Genomic DNA, 22,045 nt, shown 5'->3' on the forward strand with positions numbered 1-22,045 from the left:
ATTGAAGCAGTGATCAGCAACTGATGGCTTACAAGTGTGTGTGTGTGTGGGGGGGGGAGTATAGACCAGGATAGCAAACGCTCAGTCCCCTGGTGCCCTTTTTCTAGTTTCAGATTTGAGACGTTCCTGAACCTATTGCAAATGGAATTGCATGTTGCAACAGTGAGCAGGGAAATGTTTGTTTCTTCTTTCTACAACTAATGGGGAGGTTGTGGTGACCTCATACAGGTTCAGGCATGCTGACTGTTGTTTGTGCCTCTTACAGTGTGCTGCATGTGCCCTGTACTTGAACACTCTCTGTAGGCTTGCATATTTCTGGTGTGTATCATTATGGCCAAATCCATTTGTTATGTCATTGGGATGAATGTTACCCCAAAGGCTTTCAGATGGCTGGTGTGCCAGCAGCCCTACAGAGGTTAATGGGATTGCATTGTAAGTCTCTACATCTGCCTCCATGTCTGGGGCTGGTTGGACACTTAACTGTGCCGTCCTGCTGATCCCTGGGGAAAACCTATTATAATAGCATCCGGGAATCTTGACCCTATGGGATTGTTTTGTTTCTGCAAACTGGAGTTTTAATCCAGCTGTAAAAATCTGAACTACTTGGATGCCAGACACCATAGAAACATTTCTCCTGTTCTGATACTTTGCAAACAGTGACCATATTCTGACAGTCAGATCTCTGCTTAATCAGCTGATATATGCATGAGCTCCATGCACCAGCACACAGCCCCCTTTGTTCCTGTTTCACTCTTCCTTTCACAGAAGTGGTGAAACAAGGCAGGAAGCCAGAGTTGATATGAACTTCCAGTTCCTGACTTGTTGGAATCTATTAACCATAGTTCCCTTTTTGGATGTAAGCAGAAGCTTACTGTGGCTTCCTTGGTCTCTGAAATAAATGGAGAATCAAAAGACCTGCCTGCAGGTGCATAGCTCTCAGGGATATCTCAGCTTACTAAGGGGAGCTGCGATCATTCAAAAATGGCTGCTGTTTACTGACTGCAAACACACCTATCTGTAAGATTGACCAAGAACACTCTTATCAGTACTACTGGTGATATGGAAAAAGATACTGGTGTCCATCACTAGAGAGTCCACTAGTTCCTAAGGAACTTCCAAAAATTATGTGAGAACTTCGTATTCATATTGGCCTGTCGTCATTTTGATTTGTAGAGTGGTGGAGATTTAAATTTTGTTAGGATCTGACAAACTTTTATTATTCAAGTAGTAGTATTGGAGAGGTGCTATAACTTTCCCTGGCTGTGTGGATTAAAAGTTTACTAAGTAGATACATCAAGATCTGAACAGATATTTTGTTTGCTGTTAAATAGGAAAATAATATTTGGATATGTAGGATAATTCAAGCGCTTTTTAGCAACACAGTAACAACACTGTTTCGGCTGAGTCACTCAAGTTGTGACAAGTTCCTTGTATGTACTGATGAACATAATAAGCTTGCTTCAAATTTTAAAAACACATATGGATGGAAAACCACTTCTAGTTGTGCTTAATTTTTTAAGAGAAAAGTTTCCATAAAGAGAGAGCAAGAGAGAAAGAGCGCTCTCTTAAAAAAAATATTCACTTGCAGAGTGAGAGAGGAAGATGGTTACAGTGACAGTAATGCAGTTATCCAATTATATCAGAATATTAAAAGTCTGGGTTTGTAGCCGTAACTCATCTTAATATGTAGCCAGTTAGCAGAAGTAAGGCAAAACTGATCGGAACCCTGAAATCATGTTCGTGTGCAGTGCCTTAGTGAGTGTTTCAGTAGCCGAGTGCCATTTATGACCTGGCTTGGTTGCTCTCTATTGCCAGTTTGCAGTAATTGGACCAAGATTACATCTTCGTTTTGCATCTTGTATTCTCATAACAGGTGTCTGCAGACTCTAGCTCCTCTATGAACTCCAACACACCTTTGGTGAGAATAACCACTCGTCTCTCCTCCAATGCTGATGCTCCAATGTTGGCAGGAGTCTCAGAGTATGAACTACCAGAAGATCCAAAATGGGAGTTCCCAAGAGATAAGTAAGCGAATTTTTTTTGCCATTTATGGTATTTCAATAGCTCTGGTAACTGTGGAGCAAGGAGACCTCAGTCCATGCTTCCCATGCTCTTTTCATTTACACTTCTTCCACTTATGTCATTTGCGTTTGCTGATGCTAAGGCAAACCATAGTACTATAGTGGGGCCTTGGCAAATTATATATATTTAAATTTATAGACTTTCCTCTGAAGAACGTAGTATTTCTTGAGGAGATACTATCTTTATTGTCAGCTTCCTGCCTGCATATTTGTATAAAACAGCCAAAAAAATGAGAATGATCTTAATGGAGAAGTATATATATTTCTTCACGTTTGAATGCTATCTCCATTATTTATTGTTCGACAAAATGTTGTTCAGTGGGAAAATGGACAAAGAAACATTAAATTAATTCCCAGAAATTAGTGGACACAATTTGCAGCCTATTGACTTCCCTTTTTTCCCCAGACTGGTACTTCCAGCAGCCATGACAGACTAATTTTTTTTTTTTTTTAATAATACAAGCTGATATTTTGCGGATTCTCTTATGCATCCGTCATGTGCTACCTTTCGCTTTTGGAACGCCATCTGTGGTGCATCAATAGGACTAACATGATGGTCCATCAAGAGGGCTAAGGGGCTTTCAAGCAACATGAGCAAAGCTCTTCCCACTGCCACCATGAGCTGATATGGAGCTGTGTCCAACAGTAGCGCTCAGCTGACAGTACTGTTTCTGTCAGTGGAAACGGTATTATTTAGCTGACAATAAGACCTCTGTTCAAAGAATATAAAGCAGGCATAGGCAAACTCGGCCCTCCAGATGTCTTGAGACTACAGTTGCCATCATCCCTGACCACTGGTCCTGTTAGCTAGGGATGATGGGAGTTGTAGTCCCAAAACATATGGAGGGCTGAGTTTGCCTATGCCAGTGTTTTTCAACCTTTTTTGGGCAAAGGCACACTTGTTTCATGAAAAAAATCACGAGGCACACCACCATTAGAAAATGTTAAAAAAAAATAACTCTGTGCCTATATTGACTATATATAAAGTAATTTTTCCCACGGCACACCAGGCAACATCTTGCGGCACACTAGTGTGCCGCGGAACAGTGGTTGAAAAACACTGGCCTATGCCTCATGTAGAGGGAAGCCATTTTCAGTAATTCCCCATTTCCCTTTCAGCCTTCTCTAAATCAGTTCCACAGGCCTGGGGGCACCCTCCAGAATGTATTTGGAGGGATACTGAGGGCCGTAGGGGAGAGGAAGAATCACTGAAAACTACTTCCCTGGACAAGCTTACTGTCAGCTGAACACTGTTGGATACAACCTATGCTCTTTAGTGCATGGTGTATGCTAAGCTTATAATATTGCTACAATGAAACAGGACACACATTAAAACTAGAATTTGTGTGGCATTTACAGGAAAAAATAGAAACATTTTAGAAACTGTGCTACTGTTTGAAAACTTAAAACCACTTTTTCAAAATTTTACCTGTTGGTTAAAAAAAAATGTTATGTGTATTTATGGAAATAGTCTTAATTATGTGGATGAAAGATGGTGCCATGCATTTCACTTGCCACCTGCAAGATTCTAGTCAACAGTGGGGGTCTGTCTATATAATTCTGTCAGCCCTTTCCCTTAGGGGAAACATTAATGCGGAAAATCTTAGAGCATTAAACGTTTGAAAACAGCATTCGGCATAAATGTGGGTGGAGAGGGTTTGTAATGAAAGAAGGCTCTTTAAGAGCAGTTTATTAGATTGGGGGCCGCAGAAACACAATGACAGAATTGTTGTGTTCATATTAGAAGCACAAGAGCACATAAATTAATCATTTTCCAATGCAAATGTTTGCTTTCTGCCAAGATCTTAAATTCAATTTTGGTTTCAGGGGGAAAAATGCAGCATGATCTCAGCACAAAACATACAACTCTTTGGTCCTTGTATATTGTCAAAGTAGCATGCGATTTTCATAACAGATATAGCCCAGTGTATACATTCACATTAGCATGATTAAACTGAGAGCTTTTTTCAATTAAAAGCCCCTATTTAAACTCATCTCATTTGATTTTTAATCATGGCATTTTGCCAAGTCCACTTAATTTTCTCCAGGAGAGAATACAGTGGACTCCTCTTGCACCAGACACATTGCCAGAACTAGTGGAAGAGAGAGGCAGTAGGGGCTCTGTTGTTAGTTTAACATATGGTCTGTGCTTAATTTCTAATCGGATATTTTTAACAACAATAATTTCTATCTGTCTGCTGTGGAAAACTGAAAAAAACAATAGTCAAAAACACAAAGCAAATAGCAAAGAAAACAAACAAACAAAGTGCATATGAAAAACAGGATCACTTATCCCCGATTCATTTCAAGATACATTCTTGCACCAGAGAGGGCGCCTTTTACAATTAAGTAAGGCAGTTGGATCACCTTTGCAACATTGACAAACAAAGAGCTCTCTCTCAGAAATCTCTGTGAATTCACAGTGGTAAAATGTACGTCACAAATAATGATTCACTGTATCAGTATAAAGGTTTTCTGCCTTCATTCGTACAGGAAGTTCTTTGGCCATTAGTATCAAGAGGGCGAGGAGATTCTAGTACCATTGTTGTAAAGTGTACAACACTTTCGGAGAGTGTTTGTGTCCAGATATGTTGGGAATAATAAATAGGCCTTATTTTCTTACACAGCCATGGAAGCCCTTCTGTCTGGTTGAAGATGCAAATACAGGGGCTAGTTGTGATTACTTGGCAGTGAAGAAAAAGATACTCTTCACATGCTCTGTGGTGGTTCATATTAAGCACTCCCCAAAGTTGATAGAAAAGAGAAGCCTTTCTAATTAAGCTTCCTTGTCACTTTGTGGCCTTTTTGGAAAAGGAGGGGGGGAATTAAACAAGGACACATCCACACCATACAAATCATACCATGTTAACAATCAGGGCTTCCCACAAAGTATCCTGTGAACTGTAGTTTGCTAAAGGTGATGAGAATTGTTAGGAGATACCCTATTCCCCTCAGAGCTACAGTTCCCAGAGTTCCCTGGAAAGACAGATTGATTGCCAAACTACCCTGGGAATTGCAGCTCCTTTTTCTGCAAGTACATGAAGAGGGTTTGTTATAACAAAATAAAATAAAAAATTCTTTCCAGTAGCACCTTAGAGACTATGTTTGTTCTTGGTATGAGCTTTCGTGTGTATTCAGATACACTGAAACGGAAGTCACCATGGTAAGTGCACACACAGAATTTGTTCCTGAATTTTTTTTGCTAGAGGCGCTTGCACAAGCCCTGACATCTAGTAAGACCCTTGTTAGTTCTTTGCAACAAATGCTCTGGTCAAAAGTGGTCTGCTGAAAGATTATTTTATTTTTCGCTCTTGAGTTTCACCACTTCATCTCCTCATCAGATGCCAGGCGCTAATCCTCTGTTTACATCCCTAGGTTGACGCTAGGGAAGCCCCTTGGGGAAGGATGCTTTGGTCAAGTTGTTATGGCGGAAGCGGTGGGAATCGACAAAGACAGGCCGAAAGAAGCCGTTACTGTTGCAGTGAAAATGCTGAAAGGTAATATGGTGGGGAAAGGGAGTATTGAGCGAGGTGGCAGGTTCTGTGAATAATGTTTCTTTTGTGGCATCCAAACTCTCTAACTGTAGAAGGCCAAAGTTCATTTTGTTCACCTCAGGCTTCAGCAGTTTTCAGTATAAATCAGTGCATTTGACAGCCTATTTATCTTTAGCAGCAGGTATTTACAAGCAAGTCAAAGTCTTGATACAATTGTTTATTCCTCAACTCTTGATTTGATCCACAGGGAAGTCTACATGCTTTCGTTTGGTTGGCTAAAAGTTACTGAAAGGCAACTGTAGCATAAATGCCTTAGGTAAACAAATGACAGGACCTGACCTAGTCTCTTCTAACACATTAAAAAATGTGCATGTGAGAGGGAGTGTGCAAACATTTGTGAAAGGCAATATACAGAAATACGATGGTGATGATGATATTTATTCTGGGATCTAGTATATGTTTATGTGTATGGGATTTTATACAATTGTGAGCTTTTAAATTTTGTAATTGATGTTTTTATCTTGATACTGGTCATTCACTGTAATAAAACAAATATACTATACTTATCCTGGGATCTTAATTTTAAAAATACATATTTATACTTATGCCTGAATAATGGCTGCCACTGTAAACAAAATAGGTAATTCTTGAAATGCCTTTTGCCCAAACAAAAGCCTCCAGCATGATAGGGAATGCTTATAAACAAAGAAAATGACCATTTAGGATAACTTCTAAGTGACATATGCATCACTAATTATGGAGCTAACCCATTATTTAGTGTGCTATCAGGGATCTTGTACAAGTTGTCTCAATCATTGTATGTTTATTATATTAATAATATATATTTTAAAAATCACTGAACACTGAAAAAAATAAAAGTATTTCGCATGAAAGTCTTGCCAGTAATTCTCTGATGTGTTGTTTGCAACTGGGATATCTGCATTAAAGGTGCAAAGATGGGCAATTAAGGAGGTCTTAATTTAAAGTGTTATGACACAAGGCGTATCCATCTCCTTATGGAAATTGGTTTTAAGTTTTATGGAGCTGGAGAACCACAGTAGGAAATTAAAGCTTTCCAAGGTTGGCCTGTTTTACAACCTCCCCGCAATAAAATTAAAAAAAAAATTAAAATTAAAAAATTAAATGGTTTCTGAAGTTGCTTGAACTGGTAGAATTCCCAAACAAGAGACTGATAGGCACCACATTGAAATCGTAACATTTTAACTACATCATACAGGAGGACTTTTTGATGGTGTGCTATATATATATGTTTCTTAAAATTATTTGTGATACAGTTTCCCTTCATATTGTATATGTGTGTTTTCCTAATTTTTGTTATATAGCCTGCAAGGAAACACTGTAGCAGAAAAAAAAACAATTGAGGTGGTGTGCTAGTTTAAAACTGTTGGTGGAAATCATTTTGTCTTGTGCAGATGACGCTACAGAAAAAGACCTGTCTGACCTAGTGTCCGAGATGGAGATGATGAAAATGATTGGAAAGCACAAAAATATCATCAATCTTCTTGGGGCCTGCACTCAGGATGGTGAGTGTCGTTTTGGTATTACAGACCAAAGGTGGTGATATAGTGCAGTTTTTTTTATTATGTGACATACTCTTGCCTGTTAATTCTGTGCAAGTGTAATAAAAATGATACTGCGGGAGAGTGGAGTGGATAGATGGCTGCCATACTGAATTTGTTTTGAAAAGCTGCAGGAACTTGCAACTCTGGCTAAAAGGAGAGGAATATAGAAGCGGCATTCATCATTTATTTTTACACAGTACTTTTCTGATTCAAATGCTGGGTGGATTAATTTATGTATTTATTTGTTTATTTTTCAGCCTGCCCATCTGATTCCTAGGGCATGTTACAATAACAACATTAATTAAGTTCATTCTAGGGGTGGGCAGACTTCAGGCATTTGGGATCTACTTTGTTTTTTCACTGGAGCCAGGTGCAGAATACTGGCTAGGGAAAAGACAACATGCTCTCAGAATTAAGGGCCAGCGCACCTTTGAGTGGATGCTCAGTGCGGAAATTTGGTTTTTTTTAGTACAAGAACTGAGTTTACAGCCCTGTCACTTCAAAATCCACAATGCACTCCTGATTGCCTCCACCCCAGCTTTCATCATCACAGCAGCCTTAGTTAAAAGGGAAACAAATATTTTTGTTGTTGCTATTGTTCAGCAATTTGGAGCCAGAAACCTTGCTGATCTACTGCAACTCTTGCACAGCTCTACCACAGAATGTGATCAGCATTCCTCCTGTATTACAGCCTATTCTAATTCTATGGGTAACTGAAAGCTAGTGTTGAAAACTGAAAGCTAGTGTTGTGCTGAACACTAGTTCCGCAGTGGTTTTTGTTCCTGTTCATTTGATGGAACAATGAGGAGCAAATAAGGTTCCAAAAAGTAGTCTGGAATGAGTGGGTGGAACGTCATGATGAAATTCATGTGCACAAGTTAGCTCTTCAGTGGACCTTCTGCATTTCCTTGATGCCTGAGATACAATGAGATGAATTTCACATGGTCGGAAATGGAGAGGAATAAAAAGTACAAGGCATGTTAACTTCCTGCTCCGTTGGTTTTACCTAAACATCTTGTGCCAATCTCAATAGCCCTGTTCATATGATCTTTGCTTTCCACCCCCTCAGTTATTGTCACATGAAAGGGAGAGCAAGGGTGAACTCGTTTGGCTCACCACCTCCCTCACATCTCTGCCAGCATTGCTGCAAACCCCATATGTTGGTGCTGAACATTTGCAGCTGGGAGCCTGCTGTTTAGTAGGATCCCTGTCTGATTTAGAAACCCTTTCTTCCAAGTTTACTAGACTACGCATGGGGCCTACTTGGGTAGAAAAAGTTCCCTGCTGCAGAAGTTCAGACCCCAATATGTGTGGGACTGTACGAATGCTGAGAGAGTTGCATGTGAGGGGGCCAAGCCAATAGGTTCGTCTCCTCTCCCCACCCCCAAATGGAGGAGAGACCTGAATCTGCTTATTGAGCTTAAACAATACAAAGCAGAAACTGCTCCATCCAGTGGCGTAGCGATGGAGGCAGGGCACCCCGGATTCCAGGGGAGGGGGTGACACTCGGCGGCCCCTCCCACCCACCCCAAGCTGAGTCCCGCTGCCCGGCACCCCGTCCGTGCTGTTTTACAGACAGATGGGGCAGCCCCACGAGCCACCGCTCACCCGGCAGCTCGCTCAGTCGCCACGGGAGCAGCAGTGCCGGCCCGGATAGACTGCACATGCACAGTCTGTCACGACGTACGCATCAGGATGCCCTGCCCCCAGGGGGGTGCCTCCGCGCAGCATTTGCCGCCCCGGGCGGCCAAGAGGCTTCCTCCGCCCCTGGCTCCACTTCCCTTCTGCTTTTGGTAAGATTGGAAGGGAGTTCTTATGATGAAGGCAAAATGAGGCAAGAGTGCATATTCTGCTTTGTGATGTTGTGTATGTTCCCCTGGAGTAGGTGGATGGGTAGGTATGGAGTCATAGTGGGGGGAGAATGTGAATGTATGAAGGCAGCTGATGTGAACTGAATGTATTAAAGAGTATGGTGTGTTTCATACACCAGTAACTTATTTTGTGAGAATCACCTCTTTTATTGAATTTATACTATTCTGCTCTATTTGGAAATAGTTCTATTTGTTTTATCATTGCAATGGTTTTATCTCTTTTTTTATAATTGTATATTATATTTTTGCAACCTGTCCTGGGACCATAAGGTGAAGGGCAAGTGAGAAGTCTAATTAAAAAATAAACATGCTACTTGTACTACAGATAGAATGAACTTATTTTCTAAATAAATACATGGCAGTAGCATTTTGAGAAAAATCATCCAATGAATTGGAAAAGATGCATGCTACTATACTTTTATGGGTCAGTAGAATGGAATATATATAATTTTTGCTCCTGCTTTTCATTCATATACTGTCTTATCTGCTCACTTTGAAGGACCACTCTACGTGCTGGTTGAATATGCTTCGAAAGGGAATTTGCGGGAATACCTGCGAGCACGGCGGCCACCAGGGATGGAATATTCATTTGATATTAACCGGGTTCCTGAAGAGCAGATGACATTCAAAGATTTAGTCTCATGTACATACCAGTTGGCAAGAGGCATGGAATACTTAGCATCACAAAAAGTAAGCCGGTATTATTGAAATATGACAGCTTTGTGTTACCACATGGACTCTTTCTTTCCTTCCTTCCTTAAATTGCATTTTTGAAGAAACAAATCTGAAACATGAGATTGGCATCCTGAATGTCACAACACATGCTGAGTTTTATACTCATCTGCCTGTCCCAGTGTTACATCAAGCTTATGGGCATTGCTCAGGCCCAGAGACAATAGCAGTGTTCTTAACTATTTGGGCAAACGGGTATCACATTCTAAATTCCAGTGATAATTCCTCTGGTAGAAGGTGAGGGAGTCAACTTTTCCCAATTTTGCCCATGTCGCTCTGAAAATCTAGGGGAAACCCTGTTCCGGATGATACAGGAAAGGTGGCACTGTGGGGACTGTATGGGAATAGGAGGAAAAACCTCTCGTGGAATTGCAGAGCATTTTCAAATGCAGTTGGCAACAGTCATAGAATATTTTGCAAATTAGGTTGATCAGGGCTGCAAAATTAATAAATCAAAGCAAGTAGCCCTTAGTGCTAAATAAATTGTCCACTCCTTCCTTTTCATGTTTTTCAGTTTGATCCATTTGAATGGCAGCTTCAGCTATTTTAATATTAATAGGCATTTTTACTAGCAGAATTGTTCATAGAGGCTCCAGTAAAGAGCTGCATTTAAGTTGGAAGCAAATGTATGCGTAAGTAATCAAATGCCAGGTTATGCCGGCTAAGGTTTCTTTTAAAGACAGAACAAAGAAATCATTATTCAGCAAACAATATCAGAAAATGAACTTAGATATTCATGAATTCCAATATTGATGTGGATAAACTGTGAGCTGTTTAGCCAGGCAACGAAAGCATAACCTTATTAAACTAAAGCCAAAACAGTTTACTAACTTACTGAATATGGAAGAGAGCGCCATTCATTTCCCAAGAAGTTTCAAGGGAATTCCATCTGCCGGCATTGGCTAATTGGTGAAAAGAAGCAGCAGCAATACTGTGAGCAAATTAGTCATTTGTCTTCACTTAAAATATTTGCCTGCTGAGAAAACTAACTGTAATAGCATCGTTTTGATATTCAGTCCTTGGAGATCCCTATTTGGCAGATGCCTCCACAGCTAAACTTTAAATTTTCCTGTGCCTGTAAATACAGTGCAGTCCTCTGCTTAATAGACTAAACCATCCTTAGACGATGGTGGAGGTGCATGGCCAGCTTTCTTAGTAACTGAGTCAGACAGAACATAATTGGCTTTGTTGTCTACTACAGCATTGTCTACTAGCACATGCTAATCAACATTGCTTTATGTGAGTTGCTCGTTACACCAGAAGTAATATTTTCTAAATATTTTAGTCTGTGTTTAAATTTTGCAGGCAAACATTCCATTTTTTGGATGCTGTGCTTGTGCACATAGTGCCAAACCATGGTCTAGCATCGTGTGGGAACATGGTCGTTGTCTTTTTGGCATGCATGCCAACTTCAGCTGTTTAAATAGAGAAATGCAGTTGCTAAGGGTGCACAAATCTCCTGCCCTAGAGAAGGAGAAACCGCATCCTTGAATGAATGCCAACCCCACAAAAGAACGGAAATGGACCAGCAGAATGGAAGGTTTTGAGAGTGCAAGGCATTAAACAGATAGTAGTTACACCTGATAAACTAAACAAAAGGGAAATGCATTCTGATTCTTCAAACAGCTTAATATTGACATTTCACCAGCTTCCCCATATCCTTACTTGCTCCTTAGGGCAGAAATAATAAGAGAGTTTATATGTTCAGGATGTTCTTACCATCCAGGAACAGAAATACACTGAGAAATTCAGTGTGTCCAGTTGTCATCTTTATAACATGACATTAAATAAAATGCAAATGCAAATACAACAGATTTTATCAGGCAGTTAAACTTGTAATGAAATAATGTTTATTTCTTTATATTAAATATCACCATGCGGTCTTGTGGGACTGGTAGGCAAAAAAAAGAAAAAAAAGTCCCTCTTCCTCACCTTTAATACGCTTTTGGCTTGACTGTGGTGGATAGATAGAAATCATTGAAAAATGCCTCCTAGAATTGAAAAAAACTGTAATGTTTAAAAGGGTCTTACTGCTTCTGTGAGTCATGTAATGTGCTGCACCAGCAAGACTGTGCAATCAAGAGGTAGATTTAGGGGAACACGGTAGGTTTGGTTGCACTGGACCCATGGGGGAGGGGCACCACAACTGTGATTTAGAACGGAGTGTGAGAAGCAAGGAGACGGTGATTTTGGCGTTGCCCAGGACGCTGCTGAAATTTGAGACCCCGAGATCTAGATCTGCCACTGTCATTTTGAAAATGCGGAATGAAAGAAAGGCCCATTCACAGTCTTGGCCACCTCAAAAGTAAAGCGACAGAAACCCTCTGCACACCACGATGTGAATTTCATTGACGTTTTCTCTCCCTTTTTAATAATTTTTGAATGCAGGAAAAAAAATGCTTGGCACAGCACTAGTTCTGACTTGACACTCGGCCAAGGTTCATAGTTTGTTCCTTCGCTGTGAGATTAAGGGGGAGCAAAACATTACCACAATGTGCAAACTGGACCACTGTTTTTGTTGCGATGTAACTATATTCTTCTGGAATTTAATGGCATTCCAATAATTTCTAATACAGATTTTGATATTGCTGGAATTTTATTATAATGTTTTATTTTATGGGTTTTTATTTTAATGGATCCAAGCCAGATCTGCACCTTGTGATTCGGATTTGGTCAAAAGAAATAAAATGACAAAGAATACTTTCCATTTAAAAAGCCCATCAATAAGAGCATGTGGTGTTGCGCTGTGGGAGTATGATATCCTGGACCAAAAGGAGGGGGCAAAATCCAGTAGAAAGTTTCACAACATGTTTCTCCTGCTGCCTCTTATTACTAATGACAGAAGAGCTTAAAGCAAGCTATGGTTTCCATCAGCAGGCAGAACTTCCTTTCTGAGTCAAGAAAGGTCAATTGTACATTTTCAAAAAGGTGCTGACGTGAAGGAAGGAAAGAAGGTTAAGGGTGTAGGAGACCACTTTCAAATGTCATTATTAAGGTTTTCTACAAAACGTTAGTTTTTCAAAAGTAGGTAACTTGGTTCCAAAATGCCAGTAAGCTAGTATGCTGGGTTATCAGAAGGCGCAAATGTGCTACATTTCAGCCCCGCCCCACCCCTTTGGTAGAGAATATAATTGTTTTTACTTTTACTTAGCCACTCCGATTCCACATGTTAACTTGAAATCCTGTTCTAATGTAACTTAGAAGTTGTTAAGTCCATACGAACGGGGTTTATAGTGGAAGTCATTGAGAAGCTATTTTAGGAGCAGTATGATACAATTCAATGTACAGTTTTAAACATTTGATTCAGTTGAAGGATGGTCTCCTTTTGCTGCATAAAACGGCATTGTGAGTTTTCAAATGCATTTCCTAGAGATTTCTCTAGTAGTCACCAAGGGAAAGATTTGATTGCTATCTTGCAGTATTTTAAAACGCTCTCATAAAAGCAGTGGAAAATAATTACTTGGTATCACTGTATACTATTGCAGAGCTGTGCTTTAATGGTGAAAGATAAAATCAGCAGGTTTTAAGTGGCAGGAGACTTTAGACTGGTTTCCTAGGAGAAATGACAGTATTTCTGGAGCCTTTGGTACATGTTGCTTGACTATTTTTAGGAATATTGAAACTATCTTCCCAGAAAGCTTTAACATGAGTGAATTGTCTTCTGACAAATGTGGTTTAAGTATAGAAAGTTGGCCAGTGGGGATTGTTTTCTATGCTTTAAAACAAAACCTGCCTTCAAGTGGTTGCCACATGTCATTTAGTTTCCACCTGCATTCCCCACATCCTCACCCTTTCTGAAGTTTCCCAGCAATGTTTTTTCCCCAGGAGCAGAAACACAGCTGAGAGAAATAGTGGGGAGGGTCAGATTATAGCAGCAGGAATCAGATGGCCACAAAATTATGTTGTTCTGTACTTCCTTCCACTCCGAATCCTTTGAGGCGTAGTCCAGAGGACAGAAACAGACCCATCAACTATGCCAAGCGAAGGAAGATCACAATGGCAGTGCCCTCGCAAGAGGCAGAAATGCATCTTGCTCTTGCATTTTTGAGTTGTGCACTCTCAGTGTACAACTCAGGACTTGCTTGTCCGCAGCATAAACAAATTGTAGTGATCTGTGCATAATTTAATACAAAAGTCTTTCCGTTACACCATTTTAGTTTTGAGGGACTAAATATATGAACTCCTTGTCTCCTTTTGTTCATTTTAAAAGAAAATGTTTCATAATCCAAAAATGTTTTACATTTTTTGGGAAGGTGGAGAGAAGTGCTTTTTAAAAAATGGGGGGGGGGACCCCTACTTTCCCTGGAGTGATTCCATTTTTCTCTGAGCCTTCACATCTGTACCTGACTGTGTGTACCTGAATGAAGCATTGTGAATTCTGATAGCTGAAGGTTTATCAAGTTGGGAATTGGGTTGCAGATGGGATGTGTGTACTCACTTCTTTGAATTCATATTTTAAATTTTATTTTCCAGTGCATCCATCGAGATTTAGCAGCAAGGAATGTTTTGGTAACTGAAAATAACGTCATGAAAATAGCTGACTTCGGGTTGGCCAGAGACATCAACAATATAGATTATTATAAAAAGACTACTAATGTAAGTGGATGGCAGTCTTATCACTTGATCCGGTATCTTTTTTCCTTGGTGCATTTAAGTATGGCAAATGTATTCCTAATGGACTTCTTGTACAGCAGCCTAACTTTTAATCAAAGAAATGAAAATAATAGGCAAGTGTGTTAGGATTCCTAACCCCTTTTTACTAGGAAAGGAAGGTTATCTGCTTACACCGGCTGGGAGAGTACGTGTTACATGATGCTTTCTAAAGGATAAGATTTAGCCTTTTTCATTTTATGGACTCCATGAAACTTGCAGCACATTCTTTGACTGTTAGCTAGATACCGAATATGAATATAAATTTGGCTTTTTGTAATCAATGGATAATTTTGTGGAATGTATCCATTATGAAATTACTAACATTTGGTTTTAGTTTTGTAGAAGTCTTTTATTACCCACATTTCAGCAGAAGCTTATGACATTCTTGGCAATCCGCTGGTTAAATAACAAGCACTCCCCATTTAAATTACATGCCCTCACTGTGGACAGCAGCTTAGTCTGGTGTTTTTTTTTTTTTTTAAAGCAACAGGATCTCTTAGCACACAAAGTAGTGATTAAATTTATATCCAAAAGGCCTAAGATGTGGGGCTTCTCTTGCACATTATTTTAGATGCTCCTGCATCACATAAATCGTATTTCTGGGTCAGCTGTCATTTAGTTAACTTATTTATTTAGTACATTTATATTGCATCTTCTTTCCAGCACAGAAATCAGGGTTCTTTGCATTGGATTGCCCAGTGGTCTCCCATTCAGGCATTGAAGAGACCCAGTCTGTGTGCATGTGACACTGGGATGGACTGTTTGACTGTAGTTTGTGGAGAGGAACTGAGATGGACTATTTGACTGTGGTTGAGGAGAGGAATAGCAGTGACCATTTTGTGTTTCCCCAGTTGACACACAATCACTGATGCCCGGGTCCTTTTGGACCTAGAAGAGGGCAGAACAGGGACAGGCTAAAGCACGCTCCACTGATGTGTGCGGGGGCCAGGAATGGAACCCCCATGCAAAATATTTGCCGCCTGCACAAGGACACATTCCCCTTGGATGATTACCATGGGCAGATTCCAACATTTTGGTTTTTATTTTATTTTTACCCCTGAGTATGCTTGAATACACCGAAGTAAAGCTTTCCCTGTATTATACAGGTTCTGCAGAGTGCTGATTGGGGAATGGTGCCTTGGGGTGGGGGGTGGAAGCTGTGGCAGAGCTTAACTTTCTGATTCTTTCAGTTATGAATAAGATGTTTTAAAATTCTCATTCTATAGAAGTTAATGAGAATCACAGCTATGTTGACGAGCCAGGAGACTGAGGAAATAGGGGCTTTGTTTTCTACTTTTTCATGAACTGTTAATTTGCTTTAGCAAAATTTAGTATTGCAGCTTGACTTCATCTCTGCCAGATTCATTGCTGAAATTGACTAATGATCAGTAGATAACCAGTTGCTGCTTTTCTATTTTATGTCCAGGGTCGGCTGCCTGTGAAGTGGATGGCACCAGAAGCTCTATTTGACAGGGTTTACACACATCAAAGTGATGTGTAAGTAACTTTATCTTAGAACCTTACTTTTATCTTTTTATTCATTTATAGCTTCTTCCAGTGTACTTGAATTACATGTAATAGAAATATATTTATATATGCAACAGATTAAAATATGTCTCTCAACCTTTGATCCACCAAGGTAAATTAATTTACTACAAGACAGACACCTTTATTCTGGCAGGTTAAAAAGCTGGAAAGAAAAGCTTTTTTGTGCTTTGTTTTTTCTCAATTTTTTAAAAAAATTACCATGGAAAACTTCAGAACCAAAGAAAACAATGGATATTTTCAATCTCATTGCTGCCTCATGGACTCATTCTTTAGCAATATTGTTGACCTCGCTTTGGTAATTTTATATTATTTTCCCCTCCTTTACTTCCTGAGACTTGTGGCTGCCGTTTTATTCCTCAGTAAGTGTAGCCTTAGAAAGTGAGGATTTTCTGGAAGACTGCAGACCAGTGCTCTGTTACTAATCTGGCTGGCTTCAAAGCACATGAAAGGTAGAAAACACTGGCTTCCTCTTGCCAGTGCGGAAGTTTACTTCCTTGAACCTTCTTTACAGATGTGCAGCTCTGAAGCATTGTTTTAAATGGTTTGGTTGGAGCATTTTCTGAACCAAAGCGTGGAGACGCTAAGGCTTGAGTTGCTGTTAATTGTTCGTAAATCTGTGACTGCAAGGGTTTCCTCAGAATTGCAGGTACATTTGGACAAGAAAGCAAAACAGTCACAATAGTCTGTTCCCATGCTAGTCCTCGCCTGTTTCAGAAATCCTATGCAAATGTCTGATGCACATATTGTTATATTCATGCCACCTTTGGGCTAATCAGACTTACATAATGGATGAACATCAGCCTCTGAACAGCAGATCACACACAAATGCCTTACGCAGTCCCGCCTTTATGGATTGTCGAGACGTATCTGCAAGCAAATATGGTTTGGATTGTAACCATGGAACAGGTTGCTTACATTTGGATCAGATTCAGCCAGACCCTACTTACATTCATGATTCTGTGGTTCTGGTTGTGTCTCTTTGTCTCTCTCATATGTGTGTGTTATTATGGGGCAGTCAACGTAGTTCCCTCCATATGTTGTTGGACTACTACTTCCATTATTCCTGCCCATTGGCCACGTTGGCTGGGGCTGATGGGAGTTGTACTTCAAACTGGAGGGTATCACATTGGCTAGCCCTGCCATACTCTTCACCCAAGGCACTCAGAGCAGTTTCTGCATGATTCCCAGAGGTTTTCCATCCTGGTTGTTTGCAGAAGCAGATCTGTTCAGTTTTTAGCAATAGAACTGAGTCACCCCCAACATTTCTCTGTTTTTGTTTGTGTGTTTTTTTCATCATGAAGTACTTCCTCAAACAAAATCATTTTTATTTTTGGAGTGGGGGGGGTTAGGATTATTTGTTTTTGTAGGATTGGTAAAAAAAATGGCAAGGTAGATGGATAGCTTCATTATTCATCTGCCACCAGAAAGAGGAAAACAAGCAAGGAAAGTAGCGTTAAAACAACTTTGCTGCTCAGATCGTAAGGTATACAGCCCAAAGTAGATGTCTCTATGCTGTCTTTAGTAATCTGATTCAGCCCCATTTTTATTCCCTTTCTTGTTTTAGATGGTCATTTGGTGTGCTAATGTGGGAGATCTTCACTTTAGGAGGGTCACCATATCCAGGAATTCCAGTGGAAGAGCTCTCAAGTTGCTGAAAGAGGACACAGTAATGGACAACCTGCCAATTGCACCAGTGAACTGTAAGAACGCTTCTTTGCTGGGCCATGAGCTGAAGAGGGATGTGCTGATATAATCAACATATTTATATGATACAATGGGAGCACATGGTGCAGGTTCAAAAATGAGTATTAAAAAGAGATGAACGAATCAGTCGCAGGAACAGGGAGGGTCCTGAAAATACACATCTCAGCTGTTAAAAGCCAGGTAAACACCACATGTCTGATACTGCATGTTTTTAGCAATGTAAACAGGAGCATATGATATGGGAAAGTTTTAATTATGCGTCATTGTGGACCTGCCAAAGTACACCTCAATAAGTTGATCTTTTGGTTTGAGTTGCACTTAGACCAGGTCCAGCTGCAACTTCAGGGGCCCTCAGCACAGTGCTGCTGAGTGCCCTCTCAACATGCATGCCTCTACGCATACCTAGGGTGGCAACCATTTTCTTCTATGCCCTCCTCGTTGGGCCCTCAGATGGCTTTTTAGCAGTGGGTGGGGTAGTGGTACTGGCCTTGAATGGCTTGGTTTCGATCCACAGTGCTCATCTGCCATATTTAGACAAATTATTAGATATATTATATTAAATTATTGCAGCCCAAGGATGTGGACCAGCTGCTTGAAGAAGTGTGACTAACCACCTGCTTCCTTGACCTTTGCCCACTTTGGCTTCTTGAACTAGCCATAGGGTGATTGACTGGGTGGTTCTCAGGAGTGATTAATGATTCATTGGAGGGGGGTGGTGGTACCATCTGTTTTAAGAAGACCTGACTTAGACAGTGCCCTAAGCACAGGGACATGAAATAGATACCCTCAATCATCAATTTGCATTTTGCCCAACCTTAGCTGGGCAAATGTATTCCACCACATTTATGTAGCACTTTACAGTTAAGTACATGCTTGTCCTTTCCTGAGTTGGAACTCCTCACCCTAGTAGTGATCTTTTTTCACCCACTTCTAGCCAGAGAACCATCAACTCAGGCCTTTACCCCCTATCTGACTTGAATCATTGCAAGAGTATATCTGTCCTGAGAATTGTACAGGTCCTGAAAATCCTACAGGCTTTTTTATTTTATAAAGTATTTACTTTACTCCTGCACCTGTCTCATACAATCCCAAAGTTGCTTTCCCAGACCCATGTTAAGCACAGCATATGATTCACAGATTCATCAAGTAACCAGCAATGGAAACTCGTGATTCTGCTCACGTATATGCTGTGCACAATATGTGGGGGCCTTCCAGTCAATCATAGGAAATGTTTTACCTTTAGTGCTAGCATGAATAGCCCCAGTCTAATGCCAGTATGTCCTAGCTCAGGCTTCCCCAAACTCCAGCCCTCCAGATGTTTTGGACTACAATTCCCACATCCTGACCACTGGTCCTTTAGCTAGGGATCATAGGAGTTGTAGGCCAAAACATCTGGAGGGCCGCAGTTTGGGGATGCCTTCCTAGCTTATCCCCAGTAGAATGTAGTTGAAAAAAGTAGGGGGGTTAGTGATCCTGTAATTCTCAAGCCTGGGGCTGGAAATGGAGCTGTATGACTGTCACTGAACAAAGCCAGTGCTGGAACAGGCTATACACTGCAAGAGAGAAGAGTATAGGGGGATGGAGAAGCCTCGGCACTTTTAAAAAAGAAAACTTAGGGTAGCATTCCACTATATTTAGTCAGAGTAGACCCATAGAAATTAATTGTCCTAACTTAGTCATGTCATAATTCATTGAAGAAATCACTAATCCCAGCTATATTGGATTTGGATTACTCTTCAGAGTTTATATGAATGCTCCAACACTGGTTCAAATACAGATTCACAATTGCCTGAGCCTGGGTGAGGTGGGGGTGGGAGGAGTTTGTGTCACTTAACATGGCTCCAAAAGATACCCCTTGGCCAATCCTCAGGATTTTAGATATCAGCATGAAGCATTTGTTTTTAGGCAAATGGTTTGTTTGTTTAATTCTAAAAGAATTCTAAAGCAGTACATACCACTGAAATGCAATAAATTTGCATATTAAATTGATCGCTAAAACAGTTAAACTGGCAGAGAGTGCATACACTGTCAGCAAAGGAACTTTTGTATTTACAAATAGTGAAAGAATTTCCACAAGAACTGTTCTCAGTTGCCTAGTGTATGCTTCACATACATGGTTACTCAATTCTCCCCTGTGAGCTGCCTTGAGCTTCATTTCAAAAGACGAAATAGGCTACTAAGGTATAATAAATAATAATAATAATAATAATAATAAGTAGAATACAAATAGCATCAATGGAATCACCATCGTTCATAATGCATGCATCTTAATACTCCAGACTATAACATGTGAACACCACCCTGACTTTAACTGACAGCCATGAAGCATTGGAATATGATGATGCCTGACATAGACACATTGAGGTAATTAACACAGTGAAATGCTGCCTTCCACAGCTACATGATGATGAGAGATTGCTGGCATGCTGTGCCTTCCCAGAGACCTACTTTTAAGCAGCTTGTGGAGGACTTGAGATCGGATCCTCACTCTCACAACTAACGAGGTGAGTAAGGCCCTTGCTTTTTAAACTTCTGAAGAACAAGCAAAATGCTTCCGTTGTTATAAGGAGCATCTTAAATGAGAGGCATGCCTGTTGCAAGGTATGTGAAGGAGAGTTTTGTGCATTGCAAGGCCCCTGGCAATGAAAGGCACTTGCACAAGTTATGCCAATACACATTGCACACATACCCTGGTAGAAACCCCTGTTCACAGAGTACAAGCACTGAGCACTGGTTTTGCCTATACTACAACCATGTCCAAGTATCTGAAAAAACAACCATTAATTTCTATGGATAACTAAAAGTGTGCATCAGTGTATTAATCTCTCCTATAATCCAAGCCAGGAGAATCACCCCATTCCATCCTGAGTTCTTTGTCAGTGTTAAAGTGCACTGCAGTTTGATTCTGATTTCTCTATATGTAGATATAGTAGAAATAGAAGTCCGAACACAGCACCAAGATCAGTTAAGTATTGTAGATGAGAAACAGTATTGGGATTCTGTTGAACCCACAAATTATAAAATTTCTTAGCTGCATTTTAATTTGAAATGGAGTTTTTCTTCCCACGTTGGTATTTTATTTTTGAAGAGTAGTACACCCTTGAATACCAGCTATCATGGATTGTCTTTCCATGGCATATTGTACCCAATAAGGGGAAAGGCATACCAAATATGACAGGAAATTGTGACTGCATGACTTCCCCACATCTAGGTGTCATACTGTAGCCGCATATTGAAGCTGACCACCATGTAAGGATTATCACATAAATTTGTCGTCTGAACCATCCTTCAGTGAATATATGGGATCTGTTTGAATATTGTGAATCACATGGATAAAATAGTTTCACTGGGTATCCCAATAGCTTTCTGCTTCTATTTGTGGTAGAAATTTCCTGCTCCATATTTTTCCTAAAGCTGTCATGCTAATTATATGAGGAAATGACGACTTCTTTTGAAGTCAATGGGAGATTTGCCATTGATGGTGGAGGCGCCACAATTTTAGCCTGTGCATACCGATAGATTCATATTGTCCTCTAAATAGACACGGAGATCACAGGGAGCAGACATGAAAGAGTACTTACAAGATATGGAAAGTAGCATCAGATCAAAAGTGTACTATGAACTTTTTTTTTTTTTTGCTGCTGGTGCCATGCTCCTGTTTATTTTACATTGAATTCATCATCACTGTCCTTAATAGGAAAACATTGAGAAAAATCACGTAATTTGTTAAAAACACACACAACCCAGCTTTTTAAAAATTGATTTTTTCACATCTTAGAATCGTAACTTGTGGTTTAGCAAATGAAGAGATTGGTATTTAAATGAATACAGCTGCTCTGCAGAAGTTGAAAGAGAAGCAGCATTCAAGGAGAAAAAAATAACTTTATTCTCCTGCCAAAACTGTTGTTTTCTAGAATTCTATAGCCCTGGCTTCGGATTTAGCTGACACTATAGCTCTTTTTCTCCTCTTCCTCTTCCTTTTAAAGATGTATTTTATTTTCATTAAACATTTACAAACGACAAATAAATGACACAGAAATGTAGCTGTTACGGAAAGTATCCACCAATTTAATATTGGGGAGCACTCTGCTCCCATGGACTTGGAAATTCATCTTAAGACAAGGATCCTATGCCTTATACCCTATGCCCCACTTTCAAGGGCCTTTCCATATAGGAGCTGGATAGACTGGGGATACAAAGTATGCTTTTCTTTATATATGAAAGGGAAATAGAAAAACGAAACTTTCTCAACCCTATCCCTTTTTTGACACACCTCTGATGGTCCTCCTCTGCTGGGTAAGACAGTCCAGATGGCTATGTCACAGACATAATTAATCCAGGTCTCCATTGGTGGCTCTGGTTCATCTTTCCAGTGACAA

General features: G+C 40.1%; 1 protein-coding gene across 1 annotated transcript in view; it reads left to right on the forward strand.

Moving 5' to 3' along the window:
- Positions 1–22,045, forward strand: part of FGFR2 (fibroblast growth factor receptor 2) — a 113,079-nt gene that overhangs the window by 87,739 nt on the left and 3,295 nt on the right. The window contains 10 exon segments of the mRNA XM_033149514.1: positions 1,874–2,025; positions 5,457–5,578; positions 7,009–7,119; positions 9,529–9,719; positions 14,235–14,357; positions 15,841–15,911; positions 17,527–17,604; positions 17,606–17,662; positions 20,064–20,139; positions 20,141–20,170. Of these exon segments, the coding sequence (XP_033005405.1) occupies positions 1,874–2,025; positions 5,457–5,578; positions 7,009–7,119; positions 9,529–9,719; positions 14,235–14,357; positions 15,841–15,911; positions 17,527–17,604; positions 17,606–17,662; positions 20,064–20,139; positions 20,141–20,170 (1,011 nt within the window).

The sequence above is a fragment of the Lacerta agilis genome, chromosome 5, assembly GCF_009819535.1.
Source record: "Lacerta agilis isolate rLacAgi1 chromosome 5, rLacAgi1.pri, whole genome shotgun sequence".
In the NCBI taxonomy this organism is placed as follows: Eukaryota; Metazoa; Chordata; class Lepidosauria; order Squamata; family Lacertidae; genus Lacerta; species Lacerta agilis.